General features: G+C 36.3%; 3 protein-coding genes across 3 annotated transcripts; 2 read left to right on the top strand and 1 right to left on the bottom strand.

The window, feature by feature from the left end:
- Nucleotides 1–5,978: 5,978 nt before the first annotated feature.
- LOC113069091 (guanylyl cyclase-activating protein 2-like) lies at nucleotides 5,979–8,678 on the top strand. Its single transcript, XM_026242063.1, has 4 exons — nucleotides 5,979–6,434; nucleotides 6,636–6,785; nucleotides 7,040–7,154; nucleotides 7,354–8,678. The coding sequence occupies exons 1-4, from the start codon at nucleotides 6,234–6,236 to the stop codon at nucleotides 7,479–7,481; spliced, it is 594 nt and encodes a 197-aa protein (XP_026097848.1). The 5' UTR covers nucleotides 5,979–6,233; the 3' UTR covers nucleotides 7,482–8,678.
- A 2,660-nt stretch (nucleotides 8,679–11,338) lies between these two features.
- On the top strand, nucleotides 11,339–14,518 carry oard1 (O-acyl-ADP-ribose deacylase 1). The gene is made up of 5 exons (XM_026242128.1): nucleotides 11,339–12,766; nucleotides 12,997–13,165; nucleotides 13,244–13,302; nucleotides 13,410–13,522; nucleotides 13,786–14,518. Exons 1-5 carry the CDS (start codon nucleotides 12,713–12,715, stop codon nucleotides 13,886–13,888), a joined length of 498 nt encoding a protein of 165 aa, XP_026097913.1. The 5' UTR covers nucleotides 11,339–12,712; the 3' UTR covers nucleotides 13,889–14,518.
- Nucleotides 14,519–14,658: 140 nt separating this feature from the next.
- Nucleotides 14,659–17,356, bottom strand: apobec2b (apolipoprotein B mRNA editing enzyme, catalytic polypeptide-like 2b). The gene is made up of 2 exons (XM_026242127.1): nucleotides 16,930–17,356; nucleotides 14,659–15,611 (listed from the first exon to the last, which is right to left on the bottom strand). Exons 1-2 carry the CDS (start codon nucleotides 17,214–17,216, stop codon nucleotides 15,077–15,079), a joined length of 822 nt encoding a protein of 273 aa, XP_026097912.1. The 5' UTR covers nucleotides 17,217–17,356; the 3' UTR covers nucleotides 14,659–15,076.
- Between the last annotated feature and the right edge of the window lie 774 nt (nucleotides 17,357–18,130).

Here is an 18,130-nt window from a genome sequence, read left to right as displayed (position 1 = left end):
TTGTTTTGTTGCTTTGTGAGGTGACAGGCTGTCATGTTGAGCCGTAATCTGAGGAGCTGTTGAGATGGTCTGTTGTTTTTTATGATGTTGTGCCGTCATGTAGTGATGTAGTAGTGGTAGCTGATGGCCTCCGACAGTCTTCAACACCCAGTGCCGATACTCTAGGCACATTTCAGCTTCTGACTCATAATTTCCATACGAAAATCAATCAAAATCCACATTCTCTCACTGCATAATCTCTAATCTAGACAGATATGTCTTGGTTTTAGCCCTGAGCAGAAAATGCAATTGTAGTTCATGTTTTTCCACATCTGAAATATTGCCATGGAGGATTGTTTCACACTGAGGTAGATGAGCAGAGACACACGGTCGGCCCAGGGGAACTCACAGTGTCCCATGAGATTACACTGCACCCATCCACACAGCAAAAGCTGTTATACCCTCTAGCATACTGTTGTCGACCACGCACTGAATCAGCCTCTGTCGTTACACTTTGAAAAACAGGTAACTGTTATCTGCGTTTATTCTGTGAAGAACTATGGGACTGTAGAATTGATGTTGTATGAGCACTGTAGACATGAACCTATGGGAGTTGGGACGTTTATTCATAACTAGGCTATTGATGGCTATTGATAGTGTAAAATGTTTATGATTACATGAAAGAAATTTAATTTGCCTGTCTTAAAGGGATAGTTCACCTAAAACAAATTGAATTCTGGCATCATTTACTCACCCTCACATCATCTGTATGACTGACAAAAGCGTTTGGAATGATATGAGGGTGAGTAATGATGACAGGATTTAAATTTTTGAGTGAACTGTCTCCTTAAAGGTGCTGTAAGTGCTCGCCTTTCAATATTTTGCTCATTTTCACAACCACAACTTCTCTCAAAAAATATCCACAGTTCAAAGACAGGAACGATTGACAGATAAAGAGTGTTTCTAATTGGATAAAATTGCGCTGGCGACCCCTGAATATTTCATTGTTTTTGTCTACAGATTCTAGCGCTGTCACAGAGATAGGTGTGATTTCTCTGGACACCTGTTTCAGTGATATCTGTCAGATTAGAGTTACATTTATGTGTAATATTCCAAGATTCCCGACTGCTTACAGCACCTTTTATAATGTTGTCAGGATGAAGAGTAGTTAGAAAGCAATATATATACTGCACAGAATATCAGTGAAATCTCTTGCACAGATTTAATCCCCCATTGTATGTTATATCAGAGATTCAAGCTGCATATGACATAGAGAACTTCACTTGAAATTTATAGATGGGTTAACATGATCTGGATTTAAATCTGAATTGTGTTGAGCCATGTTGACACACAATTGGGAGTCCAGTTCAGTAGTTCAGTGCCTATATATGTGAGGTAGTGCCTCTACTGCGATTTCTGTAATAAACTCTTTGAAAAATTCCATGTGATCCTGTGTGGTTCAGTGTGTCTTTCTTAAACTTTAATGTAAGAACACAAGAATGCAGCATAGCAAAATGAAGAGCATACGGCTCAGATTTGCCAGATTGGCGCTACGTGAATTCAGAGAGACAGAGGTGAGGAATTGTGTGTACAAAAAGTAACATTACAAACATTATGGTTGAATCACTGATGGCAGACAATGCTTTTTATACGTTTCTGGACCTTGACACTGTTATTTATATGGCAGTCTATGGGGCAGTCTCAAGCCTACCAGTTTTCATCCAAAAAATCTTAAATTGTGTTCTGAAGATGAACAAGATTTTGAACGACATGGGGGTAAATGATTAATGACAACGTTCTAATTTTGGGGTGGAGTATCCATTTAACATGGTGTCGTAAAATCGCATCGAGTGTAAGAAGCTGGCAAAACTGCGAGATGCGTCTTGATGTGCAAACTGGTAGGGTAGTTGAAAATACAGCGCATGTTAACATAATTACAAAAAAAATATTTCCACCACTGAATAAAAACTTAAAAAAGGTTATTGGGACCTTTTATCTCACAATTCTTTTTTGTTTGTTTTTTCTCAGAATTGCATGATACAAACTCACAATTCTATTTTTCTAAGAATTGTGCGATACAAACTTGCAACTACGAGTTTTAAAGTAAGAATTATGACTTTATATCTCGCAATTCTGATTTTATAACTGCAATTGTGTGGTATAAAGTCATTATTGTGAGATATAGTCCTAACCTGTTCTCATGAAAGTACATAGGCCAAATAAAACAAAAACTCATGGTATTGATATGCAAAAATTGGCTTTGGCATGCATATGCTATGCGATGGGTAGATTTAGGGTTGTGGAGTAGATATGTATCATATGTCCACAAAACCTGCATATCATATGCACATGAAAACTGTGTAATATATGCAGACCAAAGTCCATTTTTGTGTATCAATACCACAATTTTTATTGGGCGTGCTATTTATATGCATTTTCATGAGACTGGGCTCCTATAGTCACAATTGCGAGAAAAAAGTCAGAATTGTGAGATAAAAACTTGTTCATAATCTCTCCGAATTATGAGATACTCACAACTGCAAGTTATAAAGTCAGAATTGAGAGATATAAAGTCCAAAAAGACTATTTTCTCAAAATTTCAATTTTATATCTCACATTTCTGACTAACTCACAATTGCGAGTTTATATCTCAGAATTCTAACTTTAAAACACGCAAAGTTTATATCTTGCAATTCTGACTTTATAATTCGCAATTGTGAGTTTATAGCTCACAATTCTAACTTTTTTCCTCAGAATTGTGCGATATGAACTCATTTATAAACTTAAAAAGTCGCAATTACCCTTTTTATTTTTTATTCAGTGGTGGAAACGAGCTTAGTAAAAGGCTCAGTGTCATCCGGTCCGGCCCAAGTGAATTGTTTTTGTTTCATTTTTTTCTTGGCTGGTTTACAGAACGAAGATAAACCAATAATCCCAAAAATGTCACCTCCATTTATTTTGGATGAAGTACACAACCAGAACATCTTCAAATGTCACGTCTTGGCAAGACAGGGATTAAAGATGTCTAGTATCTTGCCTCGCCTGTTAGGGGTTGATTTACGACTTAACAGTCTGGCAGTTGTCTAAATGGCAGTTTTATGTTGTGCTTTCCTGCACCTTCTTGTAGTAATATTAATAAAATAATGAATGCATTTCATTTCAAACAGGCTACACAGGCTATTATTAAATGAAGGACGTAGCCAAATAATTCACTCATTTGCATCAAAAAATAATGAACTATAAACAGTAAAGTACTTAATAAGCCTTTGAATCCCTGCTCAGGTAACTGCTGTGCTGATACTCTAATTAAACAGTAGCACTCTGTACTTATCCTAATTTCTGCTTTTTAATTTCCCCTCTGTGTGTGTGTGTGTGTGTGTGTGCTGTGGATGATTATTACTCATTCTTATTAAAGGAGCGAGATGTACCTTCAGAATTATTGCTCTAGGTTCCCTGCTGTGTGTTTTGGGTGAGGGGCTTGTGGAGGTGGGATGAGAGACAGAGGAAATATTATTTCACTGCCCTGGCAACTGGATCAGACATTAATCTCAATTCAGAGCCAATGAATAACTCTCCTCTCTGAGTCTTTTTTGATTGCATAATGTTGACATCCGCGGTCAGTGCTCTGACTAATGCTGAGGTGTATCTGAGGTACATTCACGTTAGTAATCGTTTTAAAGAAATATGTTAAATCCTCACAACAAGACGATTCTGACGTGACCTTCTTTAATTCGAGCAACTAGAAACTAGCTTACATTTTGTGTGTAAATCAATTTAGCACTAAAAAACTCATTCATATAGGCTCAAAAGCATGTGATCGAGCAGCCAATCACAGCATGAAACGCTAGCCTTTGCAACACTGACACCCAGGGGCAACTCTTAGTATTTTTTCTCTTTAACAAAACTCTACTAAATTTGATTTAATTTGGCTTTCTCTTCTTGTCTGTGTTACTTATTCACAGGCTATATTTGTATCATTGTGTAACTTATCTAGTGTCATATCAGATTAAAGCAGGGATGAATCATGTTTATATATTAATCATCCTGACCACAAATAAAAATCAGCATTGCTCAGCAGTTCATTTAATCTAAAGATATCACAAACCACTTATGACTTGTTATTACGCCAATATATATAGTGAACATACGCCTTTCTCCATCAGTCAGTACTGATTACTGCCTTATTTGCTGTAATTATGACTCTAAAACTACTAAATCATTTCAGATGTAATTGATTTTAATGGCACTAGAAAGATTTTGTTGTCTAATGCATGGAACAAAAGCAAATTGCAAGTAAACGATGTGTAAAATGAAGTAAAAAATATTATTTTGAAGTCTAAATGTATATGACGTAGTGTACAAATTCTCCATATTTGTTATTGCATTCACTATTTATCCAATAAGATTGTGAATTAATTGTGCAATGAGCGGCCTGGACACCTATAGCCAAAGGAGCTTATCCTTATAAAGTATAGTCAGCACTTTGGAAAAGGTCTTTAAAATTAATGGACTGAAAAAACAGATGTGGCTTGCTGTACTATCTGTTTGCACTTGTAGACAACTGAGCATCTTTGACCAGTAACATTTCAGTGTGTCAGCATGCAGGTGTGTGTGATGCATCAAAGCATTGTGGACACTGTATGACACACACTACTCCACTGCATATATAAAGAGATTATTATAGTGAAATCATAACATTAGTCTGCTGCTTTTTATTTATATTCTGTAATATCACATAATACCTTTCTTTGAGTTTATAGTTAGTTGCAGAACTATCAACACTGTGGCCTTCATATTAGGCTGCTAGTAGCAGGATCAAATTGTCATTTGAGTTATAAAGGCAACATGTTTCGTTAAAAATGTTTATTGATCCACTTGGACAGGGTCGCCTATACCTGAATTCCACAACCCCATTTTTACTGTTTGGAAAATAAAGGTTCCAAAAGAATGAACCTTTAAGTGATGAAGAAGTGATAAAAAATTACTTTTTTTCAAATGTAGTACATATGTTAAAAGTTCTTTGTGGAACCACTGAAGCCAATAATCTTTATTTTAAAGATTATAACTTTTTATGTGGTTTTAAGTGTGTCCAGACAAAATGCACCACCCTCATGAACTAGGCCAGACTTCTCTAGATCCTATTCTTGAAAAACTATTAATAGTAATAACAGAGGGCAAAGGGGATTATGACTCAGATTGTCTGAACGATTCACAGGATTGAGTGACCAAGAGCAGGATACAGTTAGGGCTTTCAACATTTCTTCCCATTCAGTCAAACAAGTGACCCCCAGGTCAAAAATGCTACACAGTATATCATTAATTAACTATATTAAGATATACATTTTAAAATATATAGAATATTTGTATAATAAAAAAGAACATTTAAACAGAAAGTGTTAGTAAATTTCACAAATAATTACAAGGAAATGGTAAGTAACAATGAATTAAATGTGAAATTTTGTAGTAAAATGAATGAAATAGTATTTTCTTGTAAAATGTGCTCTAATATTTTTGTTTTATTTACTGTACAACTTTGAAAAACAAAGTTTACACGTGGGGGAAGGTGTCCATGATTATCTTTCTTTTTTTTCTCGGTTTCTCAAAGGTTAAGTTCTCTATTATAGTGTATAGACGAAGTAAACACTATCCAAATGTATTTTCATTGATTCATTTTTGAGTGATTTTTTTTTCAGTAATTAAATCTAAGATTTTTTGTGGAATTTGTGGCCATCAACTTGGCCTTCAAAAGATTATTTTAAATTTAACAGGTAAAAATAATCAGGTCATGTTTAATGTTCTGACACGAGACCCTCGGGGAGCCCTTGAGCCTGAACCGAGGAAGGGAACACTCTGTGTACTAAATGATGAATTATTGCAAAGCTCTTGATCTTGTTTCAAGCTAATTGATTCAGACATGGATTGATATGAATAATCCCTTGCTGTCATGTGATCCAAAAAAGTCCTTGTACTGAATCCCAAGCCAGTAAGAGCACCTTTATTGAAAGCCTGTGGTTAGTTTTACACTTTGGTACAAACTGAAATTTTTAACTTTTTCTACTTTTTTTTTTAAGGGGATATACATTTGTCTCATATATCAGAACATTTTTGGTGTTGTATCATCAGTTTTTGGAGCTTAAAGGTTTATTGGGATGTCTGGATCAAGGAGGATGCCAGGACAGTGAAGCTGCCAGTTGTGATAATGGACATTTTTTGTTGAGAAGCAGAGCTTGTGTTCTTTATTGTCATCATTCGCGATGGGTCAGCGACTCAGTGAGGATTCGGACGATAAAGAGATTGATGTTGCTGAACTGCAGGAGTGGTATAAAAAGTTTGTGATTGAGTGTCCGAGCGGGACGCTCTTCATGCACGAGTTCAAGAGCTTCTTTGGTGTAACGGGAAACCCAGAAGCAGCTGATTATATAGAAAACATGTTTCGTGCTTTTGATAAAAATGGGGTAAGTAATTCAATTTCATTTAAGTTTCAAAAAGTACACTGTGTGAGAAGTGAGTGTATAAAATACTTAACACAGATATAATAGAAATATACACTGGGAAAGAGATTGCATGTTTAGAAAATGACACTGAAAACAATCTATAATTTTTGACAGTTCAATCCTCTTTCTCTTTATCTTCCTTTAAAAAAAATAATTTCATAGGACAACACTATTGATTTTCTGGAATACGTTGCAGCCTTGAATCTAGTGCTGCGAGGAAAGTTGGAGCACAAACTGAAATGGACTTTTAAAATGTACGACAAGGACGGGAGCGGCTGCATCGACAAAACAGAGCTCAGGGAGATTGTGGAGGTAATCAAACCTCATGTCAAAAAAGGATGAAAAACATAATTCTGTGTGCTCTGGTACAGAGATTACAATTTCATAACTTTGACCTTGACATTGAAACTCACTAGTGAGATGTTTACAGGGGATTAATCCATATGAGCTCTGTTACAACGGTACATTTGTGTGCAGAGATGCTGTTATACTTTGTAATACCACTATAAAGAAGACATTTATGTATTTAGTTGTTATGTATAAGCACCTTTACTTTACTTTTACAGTCAATCTACCGACTAAAGAAAGCCTGCCATGGTGAACTTGATGAAGAGTGTACCCTACTGACCCCAGATCAGGTGGTGGACCGAATATTTGAGCTAGTGGATGAGAATGGAGATGGTAAAACATATTTTTATTTCTACAGTTTTTAAATGGTCAAGCCAAAGTTTAGTCTTTTCCTTTATTATAATACATAGCCTGCGTTTATTTAACTTCACTGATGTTAATAATTCATCAAACTGCGGAGAAATTCTAGCTTTCTGTTCAAAGGCTTTCTTGTAAAAGCAGCTGATGCTGAGTTTCTTTGCTGTGTCCACAGGGGAGTTGTCTCTGGACGAGTTCATCGATGGGGCACGACGTGACAAATGGGTCATGAAGATGCTGCAAATGGACGTGAACCCTGGGGACTGGATCAATGAACAGAGGAGCCGCAGCGCCAACTTCTGAACTCCATATTCCCCAAAACAACTCTTAACAGAAGCCTACACCTCAACCAACATATACAGAGCATGCATAGCTTCAAGTACAGTCTTAGTCGTGGTTCATTCAAGTAAATTTAAAGCTGCAGTCCGTAACTTTTTTGGTTGAAAAATTATCCAGAATCAATATTTGAGCAAACTATCGCCTTACTTTAGCCGATTCACAATGGTTAATTTAGAATAATGTTTTCTAAATTGAGTGGTATGGGTAGGTTTTCGCGGAAAATTTGAGCATGACACTGCGTCATTACGTCACGTCTGTAAACATAAAGAAGTTGTCCCGGCTACTATGCTAGAACATGTGAAGATCCTGCAGGTGGCTGACATTTTATTATAGCCTATTCCCACAGCAGTTCAAAAATTATCTTATTGGCGGATTGTAATCAAGAAAGGGTTAATTATATGAAATTAATGTATGAATTAAATTAAAGTATATTCCAGTTTTAAATGTGGTTCTGATTACAGATAACCTGGGTTCACACAAGATGTGTATTTTAAAGAAAACCAGTTCGATGGGAGCATGGTTTGCTTTTTGGGTTAAGATAATTTCTTAATATTAAACTTGAATGATGTGTCAATAGAGATTAGACTGTACAGACATTGAAATCTACATTCTAATACACACTATACTCATAGTCTTGCAATTCGGATGTTATTAACATTAATAATTTGAGTATAAAGTATAACAATAATGATAATGATAATTTGCAGGGTTTGATGTGATATGAGCCAATCGATCGTTAGATTAAATCACAATTGGTAGCACGATTTACTGTAATGGTTTTTTCCTCAGTTGGTCAGAACAAACCGTGGCAGTCTTGTTACTTACTTGTTCAGATGACAATATGTGGGTAAATTTATTATTTGGGTCATATATTCCAAGACTGGAATCTGTGATTACTATATACAGTGAATATCCACACTGGTGCAGTGACTGAGAGCTACACATCCACCTCAAAATAGATTCATCCGCGCTGGATCACAACCCACGCATGGAATATAATTCTGCAAGGATCTACAATTCCAGGTTTTCAAACACTGATAGCGACAAAAAGGCAAAATTTAAAGACTGCAGCTTTAAGCCATCAGCACTTTGTTTTCTAATGTAGTGGTGTAACTCCATTTTTTTTGACAAACATAATTTATTCTATAAACGTAAATATTCATGTTTTCTTTATTGTTTCTTTCATTCTTGTTGTTAGGATTTGCAAAATGCTCACTTTCATGACTGACTGGATTTCTGACTTTTTATTATTATTATTATTATTATTATTATTCAGATGAGGTGCATCTGAGTTTACTGTATGTAGCATATTACTCAATTTATAAACAACCAACCAATTTCAAATTGGCATGCCTCATGTTTGTAAATAAAAGTCTCCGGAAGGTCAAAATTGTAAAAGTAAAATCTAAAATAAAAACTCATCAATTATAATTTAATGTAATTATTTTATTTTTTTCATTTATTACCAGGTCACGCTTGTGTTTGGAAAAAATTGTAAGTGTGGTTTTGTTTTGGCAGTTGTATTATTATTATATTACTGAGCAGGGTAGCAAAACCCTAAAATATCTCCATAGCAGAATAGTAAGGAATTGTTTCTATCTATTTTATTCAAGCCATCTTATGATTAAATTAACATCATAACATCACTAATGTTATATCATTTGCTAATAATTATTAGTCTCAGGATGTCAACAGTTTACTAATTATCTGTAGTTCAGTTCACAATTTATTAATTATTATTTAATTGTCACTTTTTTTAATCAGTGGTGCTACAGAAACATGTTTTATTATCTACTTTTTAAAATAAACCATTAAATGCTGATGTGTGATACTGTCTGAAATAATAAACACAACAAATGCATACGTTATAGAAGCTTTTTTGTGTAAGTATATATATATTAATTAAATGTAACCTTTCATTTGCTTTTATCAGCGTTTATCAACCTTCATTGTCTCTCAGTGGATTTATAAAGTTGGCTCCCTAACGCTAGATGGCGCTCAAGCCTATCATCAGCATTAATTTAAACTAGAACACAAAGCAAAAGAGAAACCATTTTCCCCCTGGTTCTTTATTTTATGTGTGAGTAGAACCATATCAATGTTTAAAGGGAAGTAAAACACATCAGCTTCATTGTTGTGGTAAGTTATCAGTCCTGCATCTCTAGCCAGAACTCGACGTACCTATCCAGCGGCTGTTGGTTAAGAATTAAAGCATGTAACGTAAAGTTAAACACACCTTAGTTTGGCCCATTTACCTTAATTAGTAATGTATTTACTGATGAATATCAACTGGACAGTACTTATCCGTAAATTTTGTGTCGTCACGGTGTTGTTTATGTATTGTAATATGCAATATTATATATGTAACAATATGTAATATAAACAATAATTAACTTGGGGCTCTCAAGTGTCACGCATTCACCGTGAGACATGCGCGTTTCAAACGATTTCAACCCGTTCACACGCTCTCACGCCACACAATGTATTTCTCACGCTGAGAAAAAAGGGATAACTTCTCCTGCTATAATTAATGGACGAATACCGGGAAGCTCTCTTCTGAGTTCATAGCTGTCAGAGTTAAATGCATAGGTTAAATGCCATCTTCCAGCAAATCAGAAATTAGAATACGCACAACCGGCACATCCGGGAACGTAACTGTCAATTTCGTCACCGCCCCTTTTTAGGTCTCTGCAGGAAAGTAATGGGAGTTACCAGAGCTGGGTGTTTTTACACCATGATCTCTGATTGGTTGTCGTCATAGTGACGTTAGGTTTAGGGATTGAGTTGGGTAAGGGGGGTCATTTAGATTGCATGATTTAGAAACACCCAGGAGTTTGAAAACACCCACAAAGGTGATAAACGCCCACTTTTGCTCTGCAGAGACCCAAGTCTCAAATAAACTAGATTTCCAATAGACTTACACACAAAATAGCGGCAAAAAGCAACTAAACATGTCAAGTAATTATATTTCCACCTTGCCTGCCACAGAGCGTGAAAGATATATCAACAAACTTAATTTGGTCAATTTAAAAACAGCACGTCCCTCCCAGTGTCAAACTGGTGTAACAACTTCACCCAGTGGCCAGAAGTGTCTTAACGGGACATTTACTCGTACCTCATCGAGTCACTAGGTAAGCCAGTGAATGATTTTACTTCATATTTGAAAGTAAACCTATTTTAATGTATATATTATGTCTTTATATTTAGAGTACTGAGTGCACTTTTGTGTCCATTCACACAACTAGCCTGGCTTAGCTTTCGATTAGCATCATAAGTAATTCATGAAATTTCCATAACAGAAAGATATTGATGATGATGGCTGGTAGCCATGAATTTCAAATTTGGGGTTTTACAGACATTATTAGTGCACACAACAACTCTTTGGCATGTTGTAAGGTTAGTACACTTCCTTGATCCAATACTGTATGGCGGTTTGTTTTCCCCTAAAAGTGGGCGTGACTCTGTGTAGACCTTCTATAACTCTGCGCCGGTTGTGCGTATGTTGTTGTTTCTTCGAAAATGACGTGATCGCGCTGCATGCGCTTTAAACAACATGGGTTCGCGCACAGTTGAAAGAGCGATATCCGATGAATGCTGAGGGTTACCTTTTTTTAGCATATTGATTTGACGATTCCTGGACGAAATCACTTGCTTGTGATCAAACATAGTGAGAGCTGATGTTGTGGAATATAGCCAAATTCATGCTAATTTGTTTTTGATGCAGTCAACTCTCAAGCTGCTTTGCACCAGAGTCCTTACTTAGCTTTGGCTACCAGAAACGAAAGAAAGTACTAGCGATGTTATAATATAACAGTGAGTAAATATAAAAAAGACAGACAAATATGTACATTGAGTACTGCTGTTCAGTTGGCTCGTTTCTGGCCAAATTTCATAATGGCATACGTAGCATCATGACATTTACACTTGCAGTCGTGTTCAGCGAAAATTAATTAAATGGAATTCAATGGAGTTCACAATGGTAATATTGAAATACAGTTTCTCAAATATTGATAAAAATATATATTCTTGCATCAAACAAAATAATAACATTTGAAAAAAAGAAATTAATAAAAGGTGGTTAAATGGGGCTCTAAGCTTACTTTTTTTTAATGTAAAAATAAAAATAAAAAATTAGGAGCCCAGTCAAAAATTTCAGGAGCACCTTCTAATCAATAATCAAAAACTCTGATGAAATATTAGCCTTCCCATTACAAGATGATATTTGACTCCTTAAAGTGATTTACAGGGAATTTAGTTTTTACACCTTTGTAATGGCATTTTTCTAACTTCATTAAAAATATGTCATCTTTTAAGTCAAATTAAAAAAATATATGTATAATTCGTTTAAACTATCTAATTAAAACAACAGAATAAACTCAAGTAGAAAAAGTTACCAATCAAATTAAATCAGTATTAATTTTTTATTTTTTTTTCTACAGAGGTGGCACTAAACAACACAAAAGTGGCTTGTTAGGTATAGACATTAAATGAATCGAATTCGTCCAAATTTAAACAAACTAAATAACAGAAAAGATACTTTAAAAATGGAATTAAAACTGCCAGTAGGTGGTGGCAAATCATTGAGTTTATCACTGAATCATTTATTCAATTGATTTGTTCAAATGACTAATTAATTCAGGAATGAAGCAAGTGACTGGCTTTGTGAATGGGTAATTGATTCAGATTCATTTAAAAACAGGGAACCCTGGTTATCATTCCTATTTTTTCAGGTCAATTATGAACAATAGGTAAAATTGAACTGCTTGCGAAAACTTGAGAGAATTGTGTGCTCCAAATATTTGAATGGCTCCTCCCCTTTGATTGGCCCCTCAACTAATCTCACTTTAAACTTTTGCCATAGCTTGAGAGCTTTGGTCAACATTTTCTGTTGACCAAAACGCTGCTGTTGTTGTTGTTTTTATGTGTTTGACTGTTATCCTGTAATACATTTACAGATAATTTGTGGAAGGTTACTGTTAAATTTCGCTTATTAGGCTGTTTATATATTCCAATATTTGTGTATTCTTCTCATGTCAGAATAAATGTAATATTGTGACTTTCCCCATATTGTGTGACAACATCTCCCATCGTGTGTTAAATGACCTGTATATTTCTCTTAGACCGTAACACCGCAAATGTTCAATAGCTATTTGTAGTCGAGATAAAATGTGTCAGTACAGGAAATAATTCCAGTCATGTCCCTGCTCAAATGTCAAAGGAATCTGGGAGGCAGAATCCTGTGGATGAAGGTATGGCAAAAGTAAGCATATCATTATTTGAGTAACAGTACTTTTAAAAAGCTTGCTCTTTTACTTTTTCGGATCTGTGTAAAGATTGACCAAAGACTTCCATAGCAAAAGAATGTGAAAAGGGTATTCAGACTGATTAAATAATAATAATAAAATAATAATAATTGTAGAGTTGGTTGTGGGCATTGTCTTGTTTTGATTGGGTTTGTGTTCTTGTTCATTTATTGCAGCTGATGTGCAGATCAGGATGGCGGCTGCTGCACAAGAGAGGAGATTTGTTCACCTGTCCACCCACCGATGCCCTGGCGCACTGCATCAGTGAAGACTGCCGCATGGGAGCAGGGATCGCTGTGCTCTTCAAGAAGACCTTCGGACGAGTAGATGAGCTTCTGGCTCAGAGTGAGTGAGAATTATCATAAGAAGAGAAGTGACACTCAAATTGCACCCATTTGATTCCCAGTTTTCTGTTCTGTGCAGAGAAGCAACCTGGGCAGTGTGCTGTCCTGAGAATATCAGAGCGTTTTGTGTACTACTTGGTAAGATGGCCTGTAGGGTTTAGTTCACATCTGTTGTATGTTTTACTAAATAAATGAAAGCTTTCTTGTTAAGAAAAACTTCCTTTCCACTTTTATTCCTGAACCAGGTCACAAAGAAAAAGTACAACCAAAAACCCACTTATGACAATCTCAGACAGAGCCTCGTGTCTATGAGGGAACACTGCTTGGCCAATGGCGTTAACAGTATATCCATGCCTCGGTAAACTGACATGTTTAATAACAATAGTGTTGTTTTTAATTTAAATGCAGACACTGGTTTTAGATTTGCTTATTTTGAATATGATTCTAGCTAAATGTTTTGAAAATGACAATAAGAATAATTCTGCAGTTGTGAAAACTCAAATGTAGCTTGGTAATTGCATTTTTAAATAGTTGGAAAGAATTAGGGTAACTTTATTTTTTAATTGATTTTAGCCTTCTGCTGAATAGACCTCAATGACTGATGTCGTTTTCTCTTGGAAGGATTGGCTGTGGTCTGGATAAACTGAAATGGGAAAATGTGTCTTCCATTATCACAGAAGTCTTCCAGGACACACAAATCTCCATCACTGTGTACACAATCTAGACCACAGTAGGTCTGAAACTTGAAGAATGGTTGGGGGGTGGCTTTCTATTCCAATGGAATTTCACAGCATAGTGTATGGTGTGTAGGGTGTTCATTAGTCTTGTTCTGGGAAACATAGGCTCTTAATACTGTTCCAGTTATATACTCTAAGAATATGTAGGGGTTCAGTTCCATTGTTCTTCCATTCTACTGTTGCATCTCTAAATTGTGTGGATGTTCTTTTCTTCACTAAAGGGTCACTGGATTGTTTGATAAATTATGCTTTCTAGTTCATATTTTTCCAGTCATTATCACTAAATTAAATTTAGCTCTAATATTAGTGCACTATAAATGTCCCATAAATAATGATTCCACCATTATTCTGATATCCTTATTTTCCAATTTTCTTCTTCAGTACATTGGTTCTCATCTGTGTTACTGGAGATGTTTCCAATCTGTGTCTCATTTCCAAAGCAGTACCCTCCAAAGGTTGCATTTGTCATCCTCGAACGTCACAGAACCTCTCTCATTTCAGAAAAGCAACCATTATAAAATTCACTCTTAGTCCTCATGAGGCATAGTTACAGTCATTTCTGTCTTTAGAATATAACAGTCAGCAGATAAAGCAGACAAATGTGACCTCTGGAGGGTGCAGCCTTTGAAATGAGACGCAGCGAAAATGTGCAGTTTAGGGGGGACTCGAGGAACGCAGTTGTGATCCACTGCATCAGTACATATATATAGCATAGAAAAGCATCACACCACTGTCTTTAAATTGGGCAGTTGTGCTAATTTATTGTTTTACATACAGGGAGAATGCCAAAATTCATCATATAATAAAAAATAAAATAAAAAAATTGAATACGGTATTTAAACAACGCTTAGAGGCTAGAGCAAAGCAAACTATATTTTAGTAAGCAAAAGAATTAGCTTAGAGTGAACAGGAATTTTATGCTTGAATTTTGCACCCAGATGTTTAGCTTCTAAAAATTTTCTTAAAATGATACTTAGTAAAAATATTACCTTTATTATTTATTTATTTGTGGTTTGAATTCATAATGTAAGTTTCAAATCGATAAAGTCAACAAAGTGATTTCACTGGACGAATAGTGTTGACAGAGAAAACAATGCTGTAGTAATTATAGGGACATTGTAAAAATTTGCTTTTTAAGTATTATATTTGTTGTTGGCTGTTTTTTTTTGCTTACCCTACTTTAAAATATCACACAATCTCTCATCATAATAATCATAGCTATCTTGACAGTCCTCCCAGGGTGTAAAGTTATCTTCCTCGTTCTCAACGAACGTAGACCAAACATACGCAAAATCCACAGGCCTCATCATGCGTATTTTACACCCTGCCCTAACTAGCGCCTGAAGTCCAGCCTGTATCTCTGCTTCCTCCCACTGGAAGAGACGGGAGCAGTGGATATTAAGGCGCATTGTCTTGCGAGCTCGCAAGATCTCTACGAGCTTAGCAGAGCAGGATGCGCAAGGGCTCGAGGACGTGTACCAGGTCACTGTGTAGTGGAGTGACTTGTCATAATAGGCCAGCACTTGATGAAAGAAGGCCTCTTCAGCATGTGAACCTGAATGCTCATCCTCCAAGTAACCACGAAGGCCTTCTGTCTCTGCAGAGCCTCCATGAATGTCTACCTGGTAGCACAGGAAGGTCTTGTTGCGTCCAGAGGAATATTCCACATTTTTAAATTGGAACTTAAAGAAGGTCGGGTTCATTCGGTCTCTGTGGGAAGAGTTTGGAAATGAGACTTTAAGGTTGAAAGCTGGAATACACTACATGACATCATTACTGAAAATTAGAACAGATTTTAAATACTATTTGTCAAAGTTGTGTGGTGTAGCTTCAAAACAAATGAATGGATTAACACTGGACAAGAAGTGCTTCTGTTAGGCAGTGACTCAAAAGGATGTAATTTTTTCTTGTATTGATCACTTTTTTAAAATAAATTCATATCTCAGGTGAGTTTCTCTTGAGTATTATTTAGTTTGAAAGAAGAACCCAATGAGTGGTAAAATTTAAACTTGTTGGTTTTTTTTTTTTTTTTGGCCCTCATGTATACTACAGGGCTTAAAGTAAATGGCCACCTGAACACAACACAACTATGTGCTGGTTGAACAATTTCAAAACCAGATATAGTGAATTAGTCTGCTTTAACAGCTTTCATTTCTAGGTGTGCTGTCTGCTATAATTTAAATCATGGTTGGGTAAGGATTGGGGTTAGAGATTTGCTCCCATTTAAACGCAAGAGCAATTAATCCCAATGGTGTTTCGGGTCTGGGTTTGTGCGGGTCAATCAAACCTTATGGACCTCACTTAGTGATGTACCCTGTTGAAAGACATTTGGTCCAGATTATATGCAACTGTCACTGTGGGTGCATTTGAAATAGTCAAACTGTTCAAATAGAAGGCAGTGCCCAGAAACCTTTGGTAATGAAGTTCCTGCAACATCATGGTTTCGGGATACTACACCATGGCAGGGACAGGAAAACTCATAAAGACATGAATTTTATACTGAGTAGCCTACAGAAGAGTCACAACTTCCTAAAACAACTGTGGTTCAAAGCAGTGACCTGGATTGTTAAAATGTATAATGTTCCTACCCAACATGTTGGAATTTCAGATGTAATTCTTGTCAAAGTTGGTCCGACCAACCCAAGCACACTTATCTATAAGTTTTCGTGTTTTTTAAAAATGGCTTTTATAGTATCAAAGTCAAACAAGTGGCAAAGTCATCTTAAATTAGGTTGTGGTGTCATGCAATATGTCTTGCTGTTATGAATTTTGAAGAGACAGTGTCAGAAACAAATTGGCAAAAAATTTACCTTTAGGGATACAACAGCTTGTTAGTACCTTTAAAATGATATATATGTCCCCTTAAATTAAAATTATGAACTGTTTAAGTGGTAAATAACCCAGTGACAAGCTGTTGTATCCCTACAGATACTTTTTTTCTGAGATATGCCACTCTTCTTGCTGAGTGATAGAAATATTACTGTGGGTCCAGTTTGTGATAAGAGATCATGAAAGATGTCTGACATACCCTATAATGATCTCGAATGGAGGCAGCTCCATAGGCTCCAGCTCAAACTCCTCATCTTTGACAGGGCCTTTGGCACCATCTGCTACTTCCCCATTTCCTTGAGGCATCGTCTCATTTATTTGCGGATTTTCTGGGGTCTTCTCTGGCTTCTTTGTCACCTTTTCTCCTTTATCTTTGTTCTTTTCTTTCTCCTTTTCAGGTTTACTCTCTACTTTCTCCAATTTCTTTTCTTTCTTCTTTATCAGGCCGCTCTTACTGGGGATCTTGCTGTCCTTTTTGTCCGCCATGACTTAGCTGTGCGATGAAATGGGTCTGCTATCTGTTGAGTGTGTGAAGGGGGCTGTTGATTTAGTATGTGAGTCAGAGAGATGACAGCCTGAATATGGTCCCAAGTCTGATAGTTAAAAGATGAAGATAAAGATAACTCACTGTGACAAACAGGAGTTGGGGGGGGGGGGGGGGGTGGCGAAGGGCAGCTGCTCTCTTGTTTCCATTCTAAAAAAAGGCCAAAATATAATGGGAGGTGGGATTTTATACATTCATTGTTTAAATACGTCTCCGCCCAATTTTGTTCAACAGTTGCTTCAACTAGCCGTTTTCCTCTTGCTTAATTTCAAATGTGTAATGAGCACTTATTAGCATATAACCCAGATTCATCAGGTATTTCCCTCCCCTTTTTGATCAGGATATTATTGCCACCAACAACAGGCAGTTTATTAATAACTGTAGTTTGGCAGACAGTTGAGAATGACTCAGTCTCTTCACATAGTGAATGTCATAGTTCAGCTTAGGCCTTTGCTACCCTCAGATCAAGGTGGTCTAAAGGTCAGCATGGCACTGGCTAGTCCCTGAAGAATCACATTTTTGCACTCCCCGACCCATGAGCAATCTTTGTTACCATTTACAGACACTTAAGATGTTGTGATGGAGGAACTGACTCACTCTGAAGAAGATAACAATCACAGTTGTGAAATGCAGCGAATTTTAAGGTTAGATTCCTGTGCAGAGTGCTAATGCCCCACTCTACCCATTCGAGTCGTTAGTACTGTGTTACTTATTCCCTGCCAGAATTTTATTTTTTTACACAATCTTGAATCTTTGCCAGCTGGGAAACCAGGGAAAGTCCAAAAGTTCAGGCAATGTTCAAGATATTAGCTTACTGGGTACTGTATTGCCTACCTTTATAAAAAATAGTATGTGA

Source organism: Carassius auratus, unplaced genomic scaffold (genome assembly GCF_003368295.1).
Source record: "Carassius auratus strain Wakin unplaced genomic scaffold, ASM336829v1 scaf_tig00000876, whole genome shotgun sequence".
NCBI lineage: Eukaryota > Metazoa > Chordata > Actinopteri > Cypriniformes > Cyprinidae > Carassius > Carassius auratus.
This window is presented reverse-complemented; position numbering and strand designations above follow the sequence as displayed.